Genomic DNA, 16,551 nt, shown 5'->3' on the forward strand with positions numbered 1-16,551 from the left:
TGTAGCTTTGGCTCAATATAGTCCTTCTTTGCCGATCTCCCATCATTTTTTAGGAACATGAATTTTTAACTTTACAGAAGGTGAAATTTATTGCATTAATGACAGACCAACTGGTGTGGCATAAAAACAGAATATCAGAAAATAATAGAAGCCAAAGGTTTTGAGGCTTAATAGAAAATGCTGGGCAGCATCTGTAGCCTTGCAGGGAGACACCAAAAGAGACCCACAAGCTCTACAGATCCCTCCAGACAGCTGCCTTGGATTTCTCTTCTGTGGGGCTGAGGGATGTTAAAGCCAGGCAGCATTTCTAAGCTGTAGTCTGAGGGATAGACAGTTTTATGGGATAGCTTTAACTCATAAACCCCTAAGCTGTACCCCTTGGTGGACAAACTGAGACTGAGTGGCTGGAAACGGGGTGGAGTGGGGGGAAATATCACAAATCATCAAAGCCTTCAGTTCACCTCACATCACGCACATTTTCTGTCCTCCCCAGGTGATGCACAGCCTTTCAAAGACATCTTATAACCTATGTCAAAATGCTTGACCTGAGATGTAAGCCTGTATGTAGCAGACCAGAACTGCTTCCTCCATGGGATTTCCAGAGGTAAGGTAACAGAGGAGATCAATTATGTTAGATGCATCAACCCAGGTGCTTCCCACTTAGTTATAGGCACCAGTGAGACCTGAACATAGAGCCTAGTTACTGTACATCCAAAGAAGAAAAACATGAGCCTCTGGAGGGAAATTGGGCTAAATCTGACTCTGAAAGTGCCACCCTTTTCTGTCTGGAGAGCTGACAGTAGCTAAATCCTTCAATGCCTCAGTTATGTATGTGATGCCAAAGGGAACAAAGCACCTCTGTTTTTTTCAGCTGATGGACATTCCTGCCAGCAAATGATCCATTCGTTTTAGAAATTGGGTTCCTTTTTAGAAATGTAAAAGCATAGAAAAAAGAGTTGTTGTTGGAAGAGCTGGGAACAAAAGGTCTATTTCTGCATTTTTGAGCTGGTGCTCTAAAAGCTGAAGGTAACTATGGGCCTTTCCATGTCAGGTCACAGGGCAGAACTGCCACAGGCAGCACCACAGGGCACCTCAGGCTGGGCCAGGAGCAGGGAAGCGTGGCTGAGCACCTGAACTGCAAAGGATTCAAGGTCAGCACCATCCCACCCTGGAGAAGCCCGGTTACAGCTTCCCTGGCCAGAGGACCGCATCCATTCCTCTTGTCTGGCACAGGCAGGCCCTGCAGATTCATTTCCAGAAAGCTTACGGTCCTGGCTTAGCAGCATGTGAAACCTTAAATGTCACATGCAGAAAGGTCATCCGCATTCTGACTGTGATAAATATGGGGAGGAACAAAAGAAAAAAAAAAAAAACAACAACCAAAAAACCCCACCACAACAACAAGCCAAAAAAGGAAAAACAAGTATACGGGAAGTTGGATCTTACTTTTACACCCACCAAAATAACAGCATACATCCAAAAAATAGTTCTAAGCCTTGGAATCACAGGGAAAAAAGCATTTCACACTGATCTTACAATTAAAAGCAATTCGTCGAGCTATTTGTTTAAAAGTAACATATTTTCTTTCCTGTACATTACATGAAAATTTTCTTTACACTGTGAAACTGATAATGAAGTAAATAATTTAATTTGGTGCTAGAGGTGGTTTTCTTTCAAACAAATGTATCCCAAATTTCCAGTCTTGTTCTTGGATTATTGCACAGCACAAGAGAGTACACAGTAATTATCATTCATGCCACACATGAATGCTGTACTCTTAAGTAGAGCCTATCAGCTGGTGTGGCCAGGTAAGCACTCCTTGCAAAATTCCATTTCACATGCCCACTTTTTGGCTTTTGTCATCCCATGATGTTGCTACTGCAACATGGGGTAAATCTTGACTTAACATAGATGGTGGCTTCTGCTTGTTTGAGGGATACACTTTAAGGGAGGTTAAAGAGCCTAACTCTCTACTGCTTAGCAATTTTAACAGCACTTTGCACTCAGACCTGTAAATACCGAATTTCTTGAATGAGAGCCCTTTACCTAGGCATGAAAGATGTTCTCTTATCTAAGTGCTCTTATCCTGCATTTTTCCTTTACTAACAGAGAGAATTTCCCTATTTCAAATATTTCAGGGACCCCTTAAATATTTTAGTAGGCAGGCACAAGTGTAAGATGGACTATTCACCCAGGCTAGCAGTAGTTCACCTAACTCAAGACTGAGAGGGTATTCCTTTAAGCACTGTATTTTCTGTTGATGTGGCATATTAATGGTAAAGTTGACTCTTCAAGAATTTGTGGCATTCATTTCTCTATTTATTTGCACACAAATATTGGTCATTTGGGGAATTCATTCATCTATTTATCTGTACACAAAGAACTCCAGTTAGTTTGTAATACCTAGCTATATTGCTCAGGGGAATATTTAAATCTGCTCTAGTTCTGCTCAACTATCATAACACAAATTGCAAAATGAGGCAATTATGCTTCACATTACAATCTCTATTTTCCTAGAGGTAATGACAGAAAAGTATAAATTTTAATGACATTAATAATTTAAAGAACCAGAACAGATTTCCAGAAAGCACATCCTGGAGAAAACTGGAGGATTAAACAGAACAGCAATGAGGACAAAGATGCTCATGGAGACAAGCTACAGATTAATGTGGTTCGATACATTTTGTTGGGTTATTCTAATATCCCTCAATGCACTACGTACATCTGCAAAGGGACACTTGTTCACTTGTTGAAAATCCAGAAAACATCCTTCAGTTAGCTGGTTTTTAAAGTGTTAGCAACAGCTTACCCTGTAGATAGATTTATTCAATGCTGGCTTCTCTGCATCCCACGTGAATAGACACACACACAAACACACACACACACACACACACGTGTGTTAATCTTTTGGTACAATCCATTTGTCGTAACACAGAAGACATTCTATACAAGCCTTCGTGACCACCTGTCCAACTCCCATCCTTATAGTCCTCCCACACACTCAACACTACCTCACTTCTCTTTCTTTTACCCAATACTCCTAAAAATCTCTACAGATATGTATTTATAATTTAATTGAATTAGCTCTATTTCTAGGTACACTGGGTGTCCAGAAATCTTTCTCAGATAATAGAAGTGTCATACAGTAAAAGATCCTGTAATTTAACAAAGTATTATTCCATACTAAAAAGTAATTATCTCGGGGGGGGGGAAGCAAACCTAAAAAACACCTCACAAAATGATAGCTATAAAAAGCTAGACAAAAAAAAAAAAAATCTTCACCAATTTTAAAGTTGGTTTCACTGATAAAACAACTCATAAAAGCTCATCTAACCTTACTTCTACCTGAGTAAGGCTGTTTCTGTGTAATTCAACATCATTATAATTAGGTCAATTCTGAACCCTACAAATTTCTTCAAGCAGGATGCAGGTACACATGCAGTACCGTTTCATGTATATGGACACCTCTCAAGCATATATAAGAAAATCAAACATTTTTGTGAACATAAAAAATAAATAAAAATTCTTCAGCATCAAAGATAGCAGCCAAAAGGAGAGAAACAACATTTCTTTGGGCAAGCGGTAAATATAAAGTACTGAGAATAAAACTGGAATAAATTGTAACTATAAATTGTTAATTTTTGCATTGAAATATGTCACTTGCTATATCTTAAGAAATTTTCCACAGTGTGTTCCTTGCATTTCTATTCAATTTTTTTAGTCTTTGCATTTTGTATAATAGCATAATTTGGAAAGATCTTAGGATGCTTGCCCTACTTGCATTTGTAAACTATCTTTAAAAGTCTGCTTTTTTTCAAGAAAAAATAAGGCACAGGGAAGTGTAAAAAGTTTATTAACTTGTTACCAAAGTGAACACAAGCATCATAACACAGACTGATGCTTTAAAAATAAAATAAAATAAAATAAATCTTTTGGCACTTCCATATGTAGAGAAAGGCTGAGCAGAATTTCAGTCTTCCAGACAGTCTTGGTTCTTTTCAAGTAAAAATGAAACAGTAACAAGTTGCAGAGGCTCATGGGTCTGATGGTTGATCACCCAAAATGTATATAATATAGGAGTTTCTAGGGAAAAGACAAAGATTTTCCAAATAAATGTAAAGGACAAACATTGCATCCATAAAGGATCTTTCTTCCAAAGTCATTAAGTTTCCCAAAGATTACTCTACAAGCCCTGTGCTAGAAAACACTGCTCATCATGCATTATCTAACACCTTCCTACATGCTGCCCTCGGAGAAAAAGCAGATTGCTGAGATAGACTTTATCTGATAATTACTATTCTATTTTCTGCTCATTTTTCTCAACCTTTGAAAAATATTTGATAGAGGAAAATAAGAAGTGCCCAGATGATAGCTGAGAAGCCATTTGATTCTCAGATCAAGAGGATGAGTAACTACAGGGATACTGGCCAGGCCTGATGTGATGAAAGTTTTTTTTTAGTTGTTTTCTTAAACAACTATTGGCAGAAGCAATGGAGCTGCAGGATAGAAATGGAAAGTAAAGAAACACGTCACACCAGAACAGAGGTGATGGAACACTTTCTTGTCCCTCATATAATAAACTGCCTCTTACAGCAGTGAAATTGTGGGGAGGAGGGACCTACGAAAAGAGCAGAAATAAAAGAACTGAGATAGAGTCAGGAAAAGGATTAGCAGAAATGTGTTTTGAGTGAACGGTCTGAAAGGGGAAAGCAAAAAGCATCAATAATTTTTTCCTGCACTTTGATCTGACTGATCACCTACGTTCAGTCTGGGAAAGTTTTATTAATCAGCTGAAGATATAGAAATTCATATGTTGGGAGCATCACCTGCATCATTTTGAAAGCATCATCTGTCCAAAAAGGAAGAAAAAGGTCAACTGCTGTCTAAAACTTTTGACTCAGCTTCAGGTGATGTGGATAACATCATTTCAGCATGGCTCAGAGTTCCCCAAGGCCCTTAGCACTCAAACTTCCTGTCTAGTGCTTCTCGCCACTGATGAAACATGCACCCATGCTATATTTCCAAATCTTTTTATTACTAGATTTTTTCTTCCTAATTCACTTCTCCCTTCTCCTCTCAACTACGACCACTACTACTGACAAGTATCAGCAGAGTTGGGAGGAATTTAACCAAATACTTTACAGGTGCAATTGCTATGGTACTTCCTCTGTGCTCACTGTCTCCAGCTTTTCCAAACCAGATCTTTTCTGTGGACTGAAAAGAAAACATTCAAAAGCATCTTTTTCTGGATGTTAATTAGAGTTTAGTTTTATTTTTCAATTAAAGCTTACAAGAATTTCAGCTGTCTTCTAACTACTGAATAATTTGCTTTCCTATGGTTTTGGAATCTGTATAATACTCTATTTCTTTAGCTTCATGCTCTTTGGGATTTTTATTCAAAACAGCTTTTCACCAATAACAAACTAGCCCCTGACTTTTTAAAATGTATTTATGGTTAGCACTGTACATATGAAGCAAAATAAAGCTATTGATGTTTTTTTAAAAGCCCTAGTTATTAAAGCTCAGATTAGTACAAAAAGATTGGCTGGCTTACTACATTCTATTAATAAAAAAGCATCCTTCATTTTACAAGAGCCATTATGAATACAATTTACCTTTCTGCTATCCACCCTGCAGTGTTGCAGCATTGTTTGGAGTTTGTTTGTTTTTAAACGGGACAAGTAACAACACAAGCTTTTCTTAGTGATAAAGAAATGAGCCCCTATTCAACCTTAGAGTCAAAATGCTCTGCATAGAATTAGACTATATGTTGAATTGTGCAATACAGAAATACAGTCCCCATGAACACACACACTGGGAACTGTGCTAGTGCATCTACCAGGACAGTTAAGAGTATGATTCCTCCCTGTTTTACAAAGCTTAATTCTGGAAACTTTACAGTAGTTCACAGGAAAATGTAATGGAAGAATGCATGACACTGTTAATTTGCAAAATAACAGTGTTTTGTTTTGTTGTTTTTTTGTTTTTTTTTTAATTAGAAAGAACTCCCTTTCAGTGTTGGGACATGACAAATACCCATATTGGTTGGTACTTGACCTGTGAGGGTTCCCCTCGCTCCCCAGTACATTTCTTTCCTACAGAGTACCTGATTATTTAGACAGTGAGGAACTAAAGCAATGACATTTCCACTAGTTCTCCTCATTATTTCCACAGTTCCAGTTTGAGAATTTAGAAGTGAAAACTGTTTGAATTTCAGCATTCCATATCATACAGAATGTGGTAATTCTAAGACTAATGAATCAGGGTAGTAAGAAGTTATTTTGTGTTAATAACAAATACCCCTTTGTATCTGATCTGATGAGGGTTAATCTGAACCAATGAGAATCAATTCAGTGGAAAAGCAACAAATGAAAACTGTAGTCAAGTAGAAGCTCTAACCTTTAATTTTCAGACTTTCTTTACACCTCATAATGAATTCTATTTTTAAAGCACTGAAAATGCCAGTAATTCATTCCTAGGCATCTTTCCATCAAAACTATATACAATTGTAATATACTCCTCCATTTCAAATGACTGATAATCATGAAATAGGATGCCAGGTTCATCCCTGGCTAATTCAAATCACTGGGGCTACCCCAGTGATTTGGCTGACAGAATCTCATCAAACGCAATTGCTCTAGCTTGTTCAGCAGTAGACAGAGAAGGGTGGAATTCCACACTGATTGGAAATCAAATGTGAGTCACAGTTCCCATATGTTTCATGTTTGCCACCAGAAGTACTGAATAAATGATTTGATAGAAGTATATGCAGTGAATATTTGCATGAACTGTCACTGCCATACTCATATTGAAAAATGGTATGTGCAAAGTCCTAGAACAGAAGGTGCAGATCAGACAATACACAGGGGTGTTCATAATACCATTGTATTTCTCTTCCCAAACTGAGATCTGGAAATATTTAGCAGACTTATATAATGTGAGTAGGATGTTGGAAAACATAATAAAGAAAAATGAAAAACAATAGCAGAACCAGGTATGACGACAGAGATGACGAGATGGAAGAAAGGAACCAAGAAAGCTGTTTCTATTCATTATCATATTTAGATCATAAACCACTTCCCAATACTCAATCTAATTTTTTACTGCAGAAGATTAAATTGCATTTCCTTTACCTTTCCAGAGTGAACACGTGATCATATTCTTCTTTTAATTATATTTGTTTTATTGCTATACCCTTGCTCTATCATCTGAGTTTCATAGGAGACAAACGTAACGCTTTGGAGCCCCTCCTCACGGGCCATATTTTGTTGAGCTTTCATTATACTATGTGCTCTATGGATTTTCAAAATTGTTCTGCATTCTCTTGCTTTGTTTTAAAGTGCCTTGCTCAAAATTTGAGATACTGTTCCAACAAGGCCAAGCTGATGTCAAGAAGAGCAAAATAATTGCTCCTTTATATTACAGAGGATTTTCCCAGTAATATATCTGATTTGCTTGTTTTGCAAGATCGCAACAGTACTGACTGATATTCTGTTTATTATCCACAAGGATTCTAAGTTGCTCCTGCAGACGCTTACCAGCTATACCTCATTTTGTAGCCACACCTGAAGTACATGGCACTTCTCCACGTTGAAAGATCAGGCAGAGTGCCTCAGATTTAATTAAATAAACTGGAACTACTGCAATATGTTTTTAACAGTGTGGTTATGATTAATAGTTTCTATAAAGCCAGCATCCAGTAAGTCAGTGAAAATATTAAAACCTCATTTTCCCATTAAGAAATTACCTTACATTTTCCTTTATCTTCTGCTATATCTAAACATTTCTTGTTGCTTTTTATGACCCCTGGTATAAGTCAATTTGCACCTCAGCCTCATTTTATAATAATTTAGTTCATTACAACCTTTACACTCCTCCTTAGGCCTTTTTTGCACCACTTTTTCTTTAGCATTCCTCTCTGATTTCAAGATCTGTGAAGATAACCAATTTGGACCATAACGATACCTTATTAGGCCTTCACCTTCAGCAAACTCCACTGTTCTTTTGCCATCCTTAACTCAGCATATCATCTTTCCAAAAGCACTGCTAGCTGCCAAAACTTGTGAAGTTGGGAAAGCTTTTCATTGACATCCATTATCCCTATTCTCCTTTTCTCACTTCTTCCTCTTCCTCAAACAGTGCATGCCATCTCACGATCACTTTCACACCAATTATCATCTGACTTCCTTAGCCCATTCTTCCTTAGCCATAACAAAACCTGAACTGACAGCTGCCTTAACTTTTTAAACATGTAGGGATAACATTGTCAACCACAGGAAATTGTGAAGCCTTGTCTGTGTCCCAGCATTACACTTCCAACTGCCAGGGAAATGAAAATCCTCCACTATTTCAATTTCTTGTCTTTGGGATATTTCTTTCAAAAATACACTTTCAAAAAAAGTCTTCCTCAGTGTATGTCTTTTGTGTATTTCCACACAGCTATTGAACAAGTTTGATCCTCACCTCTCCTTTAGCTTCAAAGCAAGCACGTATGGTTTGGACATGCAACACTACATTGTCCTGTCCTTAGTGAAAAATTATTTCCTATCTCAACCAGTAGCCTTGTGCTTTGTCCTACCATGTCTTACAACTTTCAATTAAGCTTCTGAATAGTGATGAAAGTTTGCTGGAAAAGGAATTAGAGTAAGGACGCAATAATGGTTAAACAACTCATTTATCAGTCAGATTCAGTGCCCATTCCATTACATGAAGAGTAGTTGTGTGTAGTAGATTGTTTTGTGTACTTTACTAATTTACATGTAAAAATAATGAAAGCTTAGAAACTTGGAATTGGAATTAAATATATTGATATGAGGGAACAAAATACTGTGTTTAATTGGAATATATTTTTTCAGTCCAAATTCCAGTTTTGCAGAAATATTTCTTTATCTTTTCTCTCACCTTGGAATGGAGAAATTTTCAAAACTGTGAAATGTCCCACAAAAAAGGAAACATGGTTTCTAGTGCTATTTATATCCCCAGACATACGGCTGCTGCTAATGAAAAAACCAGACACCGACTCCTAGAGCATTACTCCTAGTACAACCACATACAAATTCAGTTTCAACTAGTGCTCTTGTGCCTCTCCCACAGACGTATGCCTTGGGCAATGCACAGCATTTCCTCTGAAAAGGCAGAAAAAGAGAAGGGGAGAATGAAAAATGTCAGGAGGTAGTGACAGAGATGCTTGATGTCAGGCACCAAAGAGAAAGAAATATAAGAGAAAAATAAAAATAAGAAAACCAGGAAAAATACAAGCGATAAACACCCAAAAAAAGAGGGGTGCCAGTTATGTTGCAAGAGGAAATAGCACCAATCTATCAAAGCTGGTAGGTCACTTCATCAACACTTAAAAGGCATAAACAGCAAAGGTACAAGCAGAAAACCAGATAGATTGTAACAGATCTTTAGGGTCAAAAGATCTAGTCATTGTCAACTCGAACATAGTAAATCTCAATACAATGTTTTGGACTATTCTGGAGACAAAGCTAAGCGTGGATTAGTCATTGTTCCAAAGAGTTGTTTGCTTTTGCAAGGATTTGTACAGAAATCACAAATATTCTTGCTTTTAAAAAGCTATTTGGCACGTTTAACCCAGAATTCAGGTAGAATCACTACCTAAATGAATGCAAGGAATGATTTAGTATTTCTAGATAAATGGAAGTGAAGATGATTAAATATAAATCTCAAAGGGGGAGAGTGGTTAGAAACACATTTCTTCTTTTCCCTCAAATCTCCACTACTTTCGACAGCTCTGCAAGTTGGAAACATAAAACGTCTGAAATGAGAAAAGTAGACATACTTACAAATATCTATTTTTAAAACAGGTTTTTATGGCCTTGGCTTTGAAGACGATATATGACGGCATGATATTACCTGCAAAGACCCATCCCTGTGTCTTCTCTTATCCTGAAAGAGTTGCCATGTAAGATTCCAGCCTTTCAACCCCATCAATGAACCAACCCAACTCCCAATTCACTAGCCTTTTTCTAAAGATGACTGAATCCTTTTGCACCAATGGCATTCAAACTGAACAGATGCCTTAGCACAGAGACTTGGGTTATTGGAACCGAGCAAATGCAGGATCTTGACAGAACAGCTCTGTAACTTGAGACCAACACTTATACTCCACATTTGCTGTGTAATAAGCTTACCAGCCATATTTTAAGTTAACTCATCACAAGCTTGGTGGTGTTGCTTGCCTAACAACCTTAAAGTGATAAAATATATTCAAACTCAAAAACTTAACTCCTATCCTGCTATATGGGACAAAAGGACGGGGCGGGGGGGAACGAACCACAGATGTTTATTGTATTGTCAATACAGAGAGAGTAAAGTAGATTAAACTGCAGTAAGACAATAATAAAATCTTTTACTGAAATAATCCCATGCTATATAGTCATTCTTACTACAGCAAGATAAGGCCAAGGCTCAGATCCTCATTGGCTCGACAAGAGGTGGCAGACAGGGCAGACTGTGAGAAGATGCTCAAGATCAGTAGACCTCAGTAGTCTAACCTGTGCCAGGCCATTAAATGTTTTCCTGAAGTGAGAAAGGCCTAAAAGAGCCTTTTTACAACCTTATGTTCTTCATACAAGGAAACTCAATGGAAATAATTGTCACCGTGTTCTCTTCTTATTAGCCCTATACCTCTCTTTGCTTGCAGTGGGATCATTAGGTTGCACCGACCACAGGGTAAACAGAAAAGTGTAGGATCTTCTATCTGCCTAGGAGAAAAAAAGGACTGGCTAAGTATTTGGTCCATTTGCAGAATGGACTACATCCGGCTTGTTACTCATGTGGAATTACATCAGAAAGAGCTGATCTGACTGTTGGGAATTAAACGTTAATTCCATTCTGCAAATCACTGCACCAATCAATATCCAGCCAAGGAATAACATATTTTCCATCAAGTACCCACGCAATTCTCACCAGTACCAACTGGAAACATGTATATGGAAAGCATGATCAGCCTGTCCTCCTGCTAGCACAGGCGTATGCACACTATTACGTAAGAAGCCTAAGGAACCTCCATCTTTCTACAGATACATCCACGTGGATGCTTAACAGAGCTCCTTTTCACTGTCGCTTTAAGCACACCAAGACCAATACTTTTCTTTTAAATAAAGGATAATCAAGGTATTTCCTCCTCTTTTTTTCCCTACAAACAGTTCTCCAAAGTTTCATGAATTCAAAAAGTTTCTGTAATTCTCTGGTTGAATTTAAATGCATTTTGAGATATTTATAAGTATGTGCACTAATATTTTTCACTAAAAAGTGATACTTTAGATTTACATTTTGCTATCATAGCTTTCCTTCCCAGTCTCTAGGCACAACAGAGAAAAAATAAAAGTTCCCAAAATAAAAGCAAAATGGACACCCTGTGTGATGAGTTTGGGTACACATGCACATATTTATGGATGAGAGCTGAAGATTTTTATTTGTGATGTTACAGATTCAGGCTTCATGAAGTGAGTTTTAACATCTGAACAATAACGGCAGCAATAACAAATTCACAAACACTCCCTCTCTATAAATGCTTAGGGAAACATGTACTGTGTTATCTTTATGTGAATATAAACACTGACTCTCTGGGCATCTTACTGATATTTTGTAGTGGGTCATTACTGCAGCTGACAAATCAGGAGGTATTTAAACGTAACAAGGACTAGAAGGAATTTATAAAGCCTTTGTAAGCAGAGATTTCACTCTCTTTCCCTAACCCCTATTTAATTACAGAACCTTTCTAATGCAACACAACACAATTTATAGGTACTATTAAAAGTAGCCTATGCAAAATTATTAGCTAGGTGCAAAATAAGGAATGAGAAATTAAAAAGGAATTGGTTTTTAAATTAGAGGCTATGCATTTATAATATATAAACAAAACAGTGAAGCCCATTATTTTTAACTTAGCTATTTTACTATGTTTTAGTGAATCATTATTAAAATCAGAAATAAATAAAATAGTGCTCATCACAATTGGTGCTCATCACTGAACAGTCAGTGATTTCTATATTATCATACATGGTACAATATTTCAAGCTTTCCATTGCTTTTTAAGTACGACTCTGCACCGATTACCATTAGGGCATCCTGTTACTAAGTTAAAATAAACAATCATAGTAGCAGAACAGGATACCATTTGCTTTAGAGAGGAAATATCACATTTTAAATCAACCCATCCTGGATCTTGGCCAAAACACCAACACAGTTCTGCACTAGAGAAAACCTGTGTATCATGTAAATGCATACTTGAATGAGCTAAGCCTGCAGCTAGCCTCAGCGTTCTTTCCTCTCCCACTCTCTGAGTGCAGGCTTTTATAGCAGTGAAGGGTGAGATACTGGCATATATAGATGCCTGTATTTGAGTTTTGTTTTGAGATATTCTCTGCTTCCTAAATGGCTAATGAAGTATGGTCAACCTGAAGGTAAAAAGAGTCTCCCAGCTGCTATGAGGTATACTGAAAGCTTTATTTTGACCTTTGGTGTTCAACCTGTGTCAATTCAACTGAGACAGGCAAGCAACACCCACAGTTTGCATCTTGTACCATTCAAAAATCAAAAAATACTGACTGTATGCTCAGTTTGGTGTGTCAAAACATGAAACAAAAGACAGTGATGAGTAAGTGTACCAAGCTTATGTTTGGTTTTTTTTTTACTTTCTTACCTCATTTACATAGACCCAGTGACTATCCTTTGATGCAAGGTTGGTTTCCACAGCCTAAAAAAAAAAAAAATAAAAAGAAATATAATAATAAAAATAAATAAAACATGTGAAACATATTCCAGAAAGAACTTACATAAAAATGTACTATAAAGCTCATTTTGATTGCTTTCATTGCTATTGGCATTGCTTCAGTGTAGTTCTTTTCATCTCTTCCACTGCTGTTTCATGGAACAGTATCTGATGGGTGGTAGTCGCATTTCTCCGACTTCAGTATCTAAACCAAAGCACCCTATGTCATGAAGATATTCCTTAGATGCACTATAAAAGCATATTGGAGCAGGGTGGTACATCAGCATGATAAGGGATCCTCTGATGAACAACTGCACACTGAACATGCAGTGCATGAGATTTAACTTCCCTATGACATCTCTAATGCACCCTAGTAGGCTGGGTTTCTTTTCAATATGCCTCCCAAAATACACTGCCTCTGCCCCATTACAACTCTGATAGTTAAACATTTAGCTAACCTATTTAATTAGAAACACCACTCTGAGACACTCAAGTGAAGTTCGTATGAGTCATCCTCTCTTCATGTTTACATAAGACCCAAGAGAAAGTTATGCTTTGCATGGACGCTTCTGGATCCCTGGTGTGGATTTGGAGAATAACTACATATTATGAAGAAACAGCCCATCTCATTAGGCAGTATATTTATCCATACACATATAACCCTCATGGTTCACTAAGATGTTAAAACTGGGAAAGACTGATAGCACAAACAGTACTGAGGACCTCAGTGGAAGGATCTGGCAAGATATATATATAAATTTCTAACTGTCCCCATTGTTTGACATAAATAAGCTCACTTCAAGATACTTCATAGTCTAAGAAAGCAATATCAAGCATCAAGAGATGTACACTACAGTAATAATGATATTCCTGATATCCTGCTTAACACACAGTTAAACAACTACTGTGGATTCATCTCACCTAATAAAACAGGACATTCCCAGCACACATGTATTTCAGTAGGTAGTTCATTACACAAAGTTTTTAAGTGTCCCTGCCTTCAACAACTTCTTGCTTCTGTGTCAATATGACCCCCATTTATTAAACTTGAATAAGAAATTAAATATTCTTATTGCTATGTTATAAATGGTCCTATGAATGATTGAAATTAATCTGGAAATACAGATGAAGAAAATACTTCCAGTTACCGGTTTTTAACCTGGATAATTTCCACACCCTGTTTGTTGTGCGTGCCCTCAAAAAACAATTGCACTGGCACAAAAGACTCTGTAGAGCTCTGGCCTGGGCAGGAACATCATCAACCACCTTCCTCTCCAGAACACATTTACATAATAAGCCCCTCAGATATTTAGCGTCAGATGGGATGAATCACCTTCTCTCATGACACTGACTACAAATGACTGGCTTAGAATAAACGCCCAGGACTTCTAAGGCTGCAGTGAAATGACAAGATATCCATCCTTAATATGGGCAAATGGGATACTTTACCTCTTCCTAGCAAAAAGCAAACAAAAAATTGGCTAAGTAACCAACACCAACATTTTTACTTTTAGTTTATACTGTGGTTAAAATAAATAAATAAATAAATAAATTACTTCCTAATAACTACATTTTAAAATTTTAGTCATTTGTGCAGCCTACACTAACCTACAAGAAAATTGTGGGCAACACACATACCTATTTCTAATGTCCACAAGGGGAAGTACTCATTTAAGGAGACAAAAATCCCAAAAGAGAAAATGCAAACAAGTCGAAAAGAGAAAAATCAACACAGGCACAGCACAGTATTTCTCATCATCATCATAAACAGCATTATGGGAAATTAACTACCCCTGTTGTAAAGCAGATGAGAACCACTAGAGACAACACTTCTGACAAGACAATCCTCTCCTAAGTGTGCAGTCAAAAATTATCTCATTTGGTAATTGTCTCCCTTGTGTTTCTTTTAAGCAGGCAGGAAAATTAAACTGACCACCTAATTGAAGAATTGCAGCTATTAGGAAAGCTAGTAGTAATAAGAAACCCTGGGCAAAACCATGTAGATTTTCTCCCCATTCACCCCTCTAACATATTCAGACAAAGCCAAAATACCCAGGTGCTGTAACATATAGAGGAAAAGCAAAGTACTGCCAACATTAGCAAAGCAGAACTAAATAACGCTCAGGTGCAGAGTTATTGCATTGGCTACATTTTGTGATTTATCTGCAACAGTGAGCAATTTGTATGAATAAATGCTAAGTCTGGGGAGCCACAAGAGCCAGGGAATCTGAAATGTATTACTGTAACTCATTCTTCTAGATAAACATATCTGGACCAGATTTTTTAAAATGAGGTGCACAGATTTAGGCTGCTAAGGGTTTCTCTTCAGCCATCAGAGTACGAGACCATTTAGCACCACATTGACAGAAGTCAATGGCTCTGCACTCTAAAAGCCTGAAATTTATTTAGAAATGCAACCGTACGTAGACAAGTTTAAATATCTGTAAATATCTTCTGTTTAGAGCTGCAACACATAGCATGAAGCATTATTCTAAACCCCAACATGCTGAGAGGAAGCCGAAACTTCTTGCATTTTGTGCTTTAGATTTTGCACCATATTTACTGGCTTGATGTGCTAAAGAATCCAAAAATGAACTATTGAAAGATACATGTCAGAGGTTTCAACTTTCAAATAGCACTGGTGTATTGTATGTGTGTTGCTGGAGGCTCATGGAAGTTAAGCAGTGTGAAGAGTGAGGTCCTGGAGACCTGTGAAATCATAAGAAAAATCTATTCAGGGATCTCAGAATAAGAAAGGAATTACATGTTTGTAATGTATGGACTTTCTTTTTCTTCAGAGAGGAAAAGTATGAGCACTTAGGAGATTATGATCACCCATTTTTAATTATTTTTTAATTATTCAAGCTGTTCAAGTTCTTGCCATGTTTTTAAGCTTGTTTCTCCATCCATTCAAAAAGAAAAAAAATTGTCTATGAAATATCCTGAGGGATCTATTACAGCCTATTTAATAAATGCACCCTATATTAAAGAAACTAGGCTAGGAATTTGTGTGATCACTATAGCTGCGAAAAACCTCTGCCATCTATTAGGGCAGGATTCATTTGCTGAAATATGTTATGGGGATTGTTTTGTAGAAAATATCATTAACATAGGTGCAAAATGTCCTAGTTCTTTTTATACTCTATATGTACATAGGGTCTAGTTGACACTTGGGAGTAATGCCTCAAAACACTTCTATCAAATAGAAAATCTGCTTTTTAGATAAACGGCACACTGGAAATTAAAGAGCATCCATCTTTTCTTTATTTTCTCTTAGACTAGCAAATAGCTTCCACAAATTTGGAAACAAGTTTTTTTGGAGGCTGTATGCTCTTCTTCCTCCCCAACTACATTTCATTATCTAAATGTTAAGATGCAGAACCCAAACTAGAGAATTATAACTCACTCAGTGGACCACTGTTAATGACAACATGTAAACGATGTTATCAGAATTGGGCCAGACTGGGAAGAGGGAAAGGGGAGCTGTGAATGTAGAAAACTGTTTATAATTTCTCAATAGATAGCATTTGCAATAGAAATGAAATAGGGAGACACTGAAAATCAAAATATGAGCATTAAGATTTCAGATCTCATACCAACAATGATAAAAGAAAAGAATAAGATGCTTCATGAAAAATGATCAAAGCTATTTTCATGTATATGACTTTGTTTACTTTTAAATGTATAAATTTAGTGCCAATAATCTATGACAACATTATTTTATTGGAATACAGCAGGGAACAAATATTTACATTGCCTTTATAAGTAACTCAGTTCATTATTTTATCTAATGGCAGTTGCAGGATTAAAAG

The 16,551-nt window shown here is 37.0% G+C and overlaps 1 protein-coding gene across 1 annotated transcript in view; it reads right to left on the reverse strand.

Moving 5' to 3' along the window:
* Window positions 1-16,551, reverse strand: part of GRID1 (glutamate ionotropic receptor delta type subunit 1) — a 544,815-nt gene that overhangs the window by 114,799 nt on the left and 413,465 nt on the right. Inside the window, exon 5 of the mRNA XM_056350722.1 lies at window positions 12,671-12,724. Coding sequence (XP_056206697.1) covers window positions 12,671-12,724 — 54 coding nt within the window. The remainder of the gene's footprint in view (window positions 1-12,670; window positions 12,725-16,551) is intronic.

Source organism: Falco biarmicus, chromosome 9 (genome assembly GCF_023638135.1).
Source record: "Falco biarmicus isolate bFalBia1 chromosome 9, bFalBia1.pri, whole genome shotgun sequence".
NCBI lineage: Eukaryota > Metazoa > Chordata > Aves > Falconiformes > Falconidae > Falco > Falco biarmicus.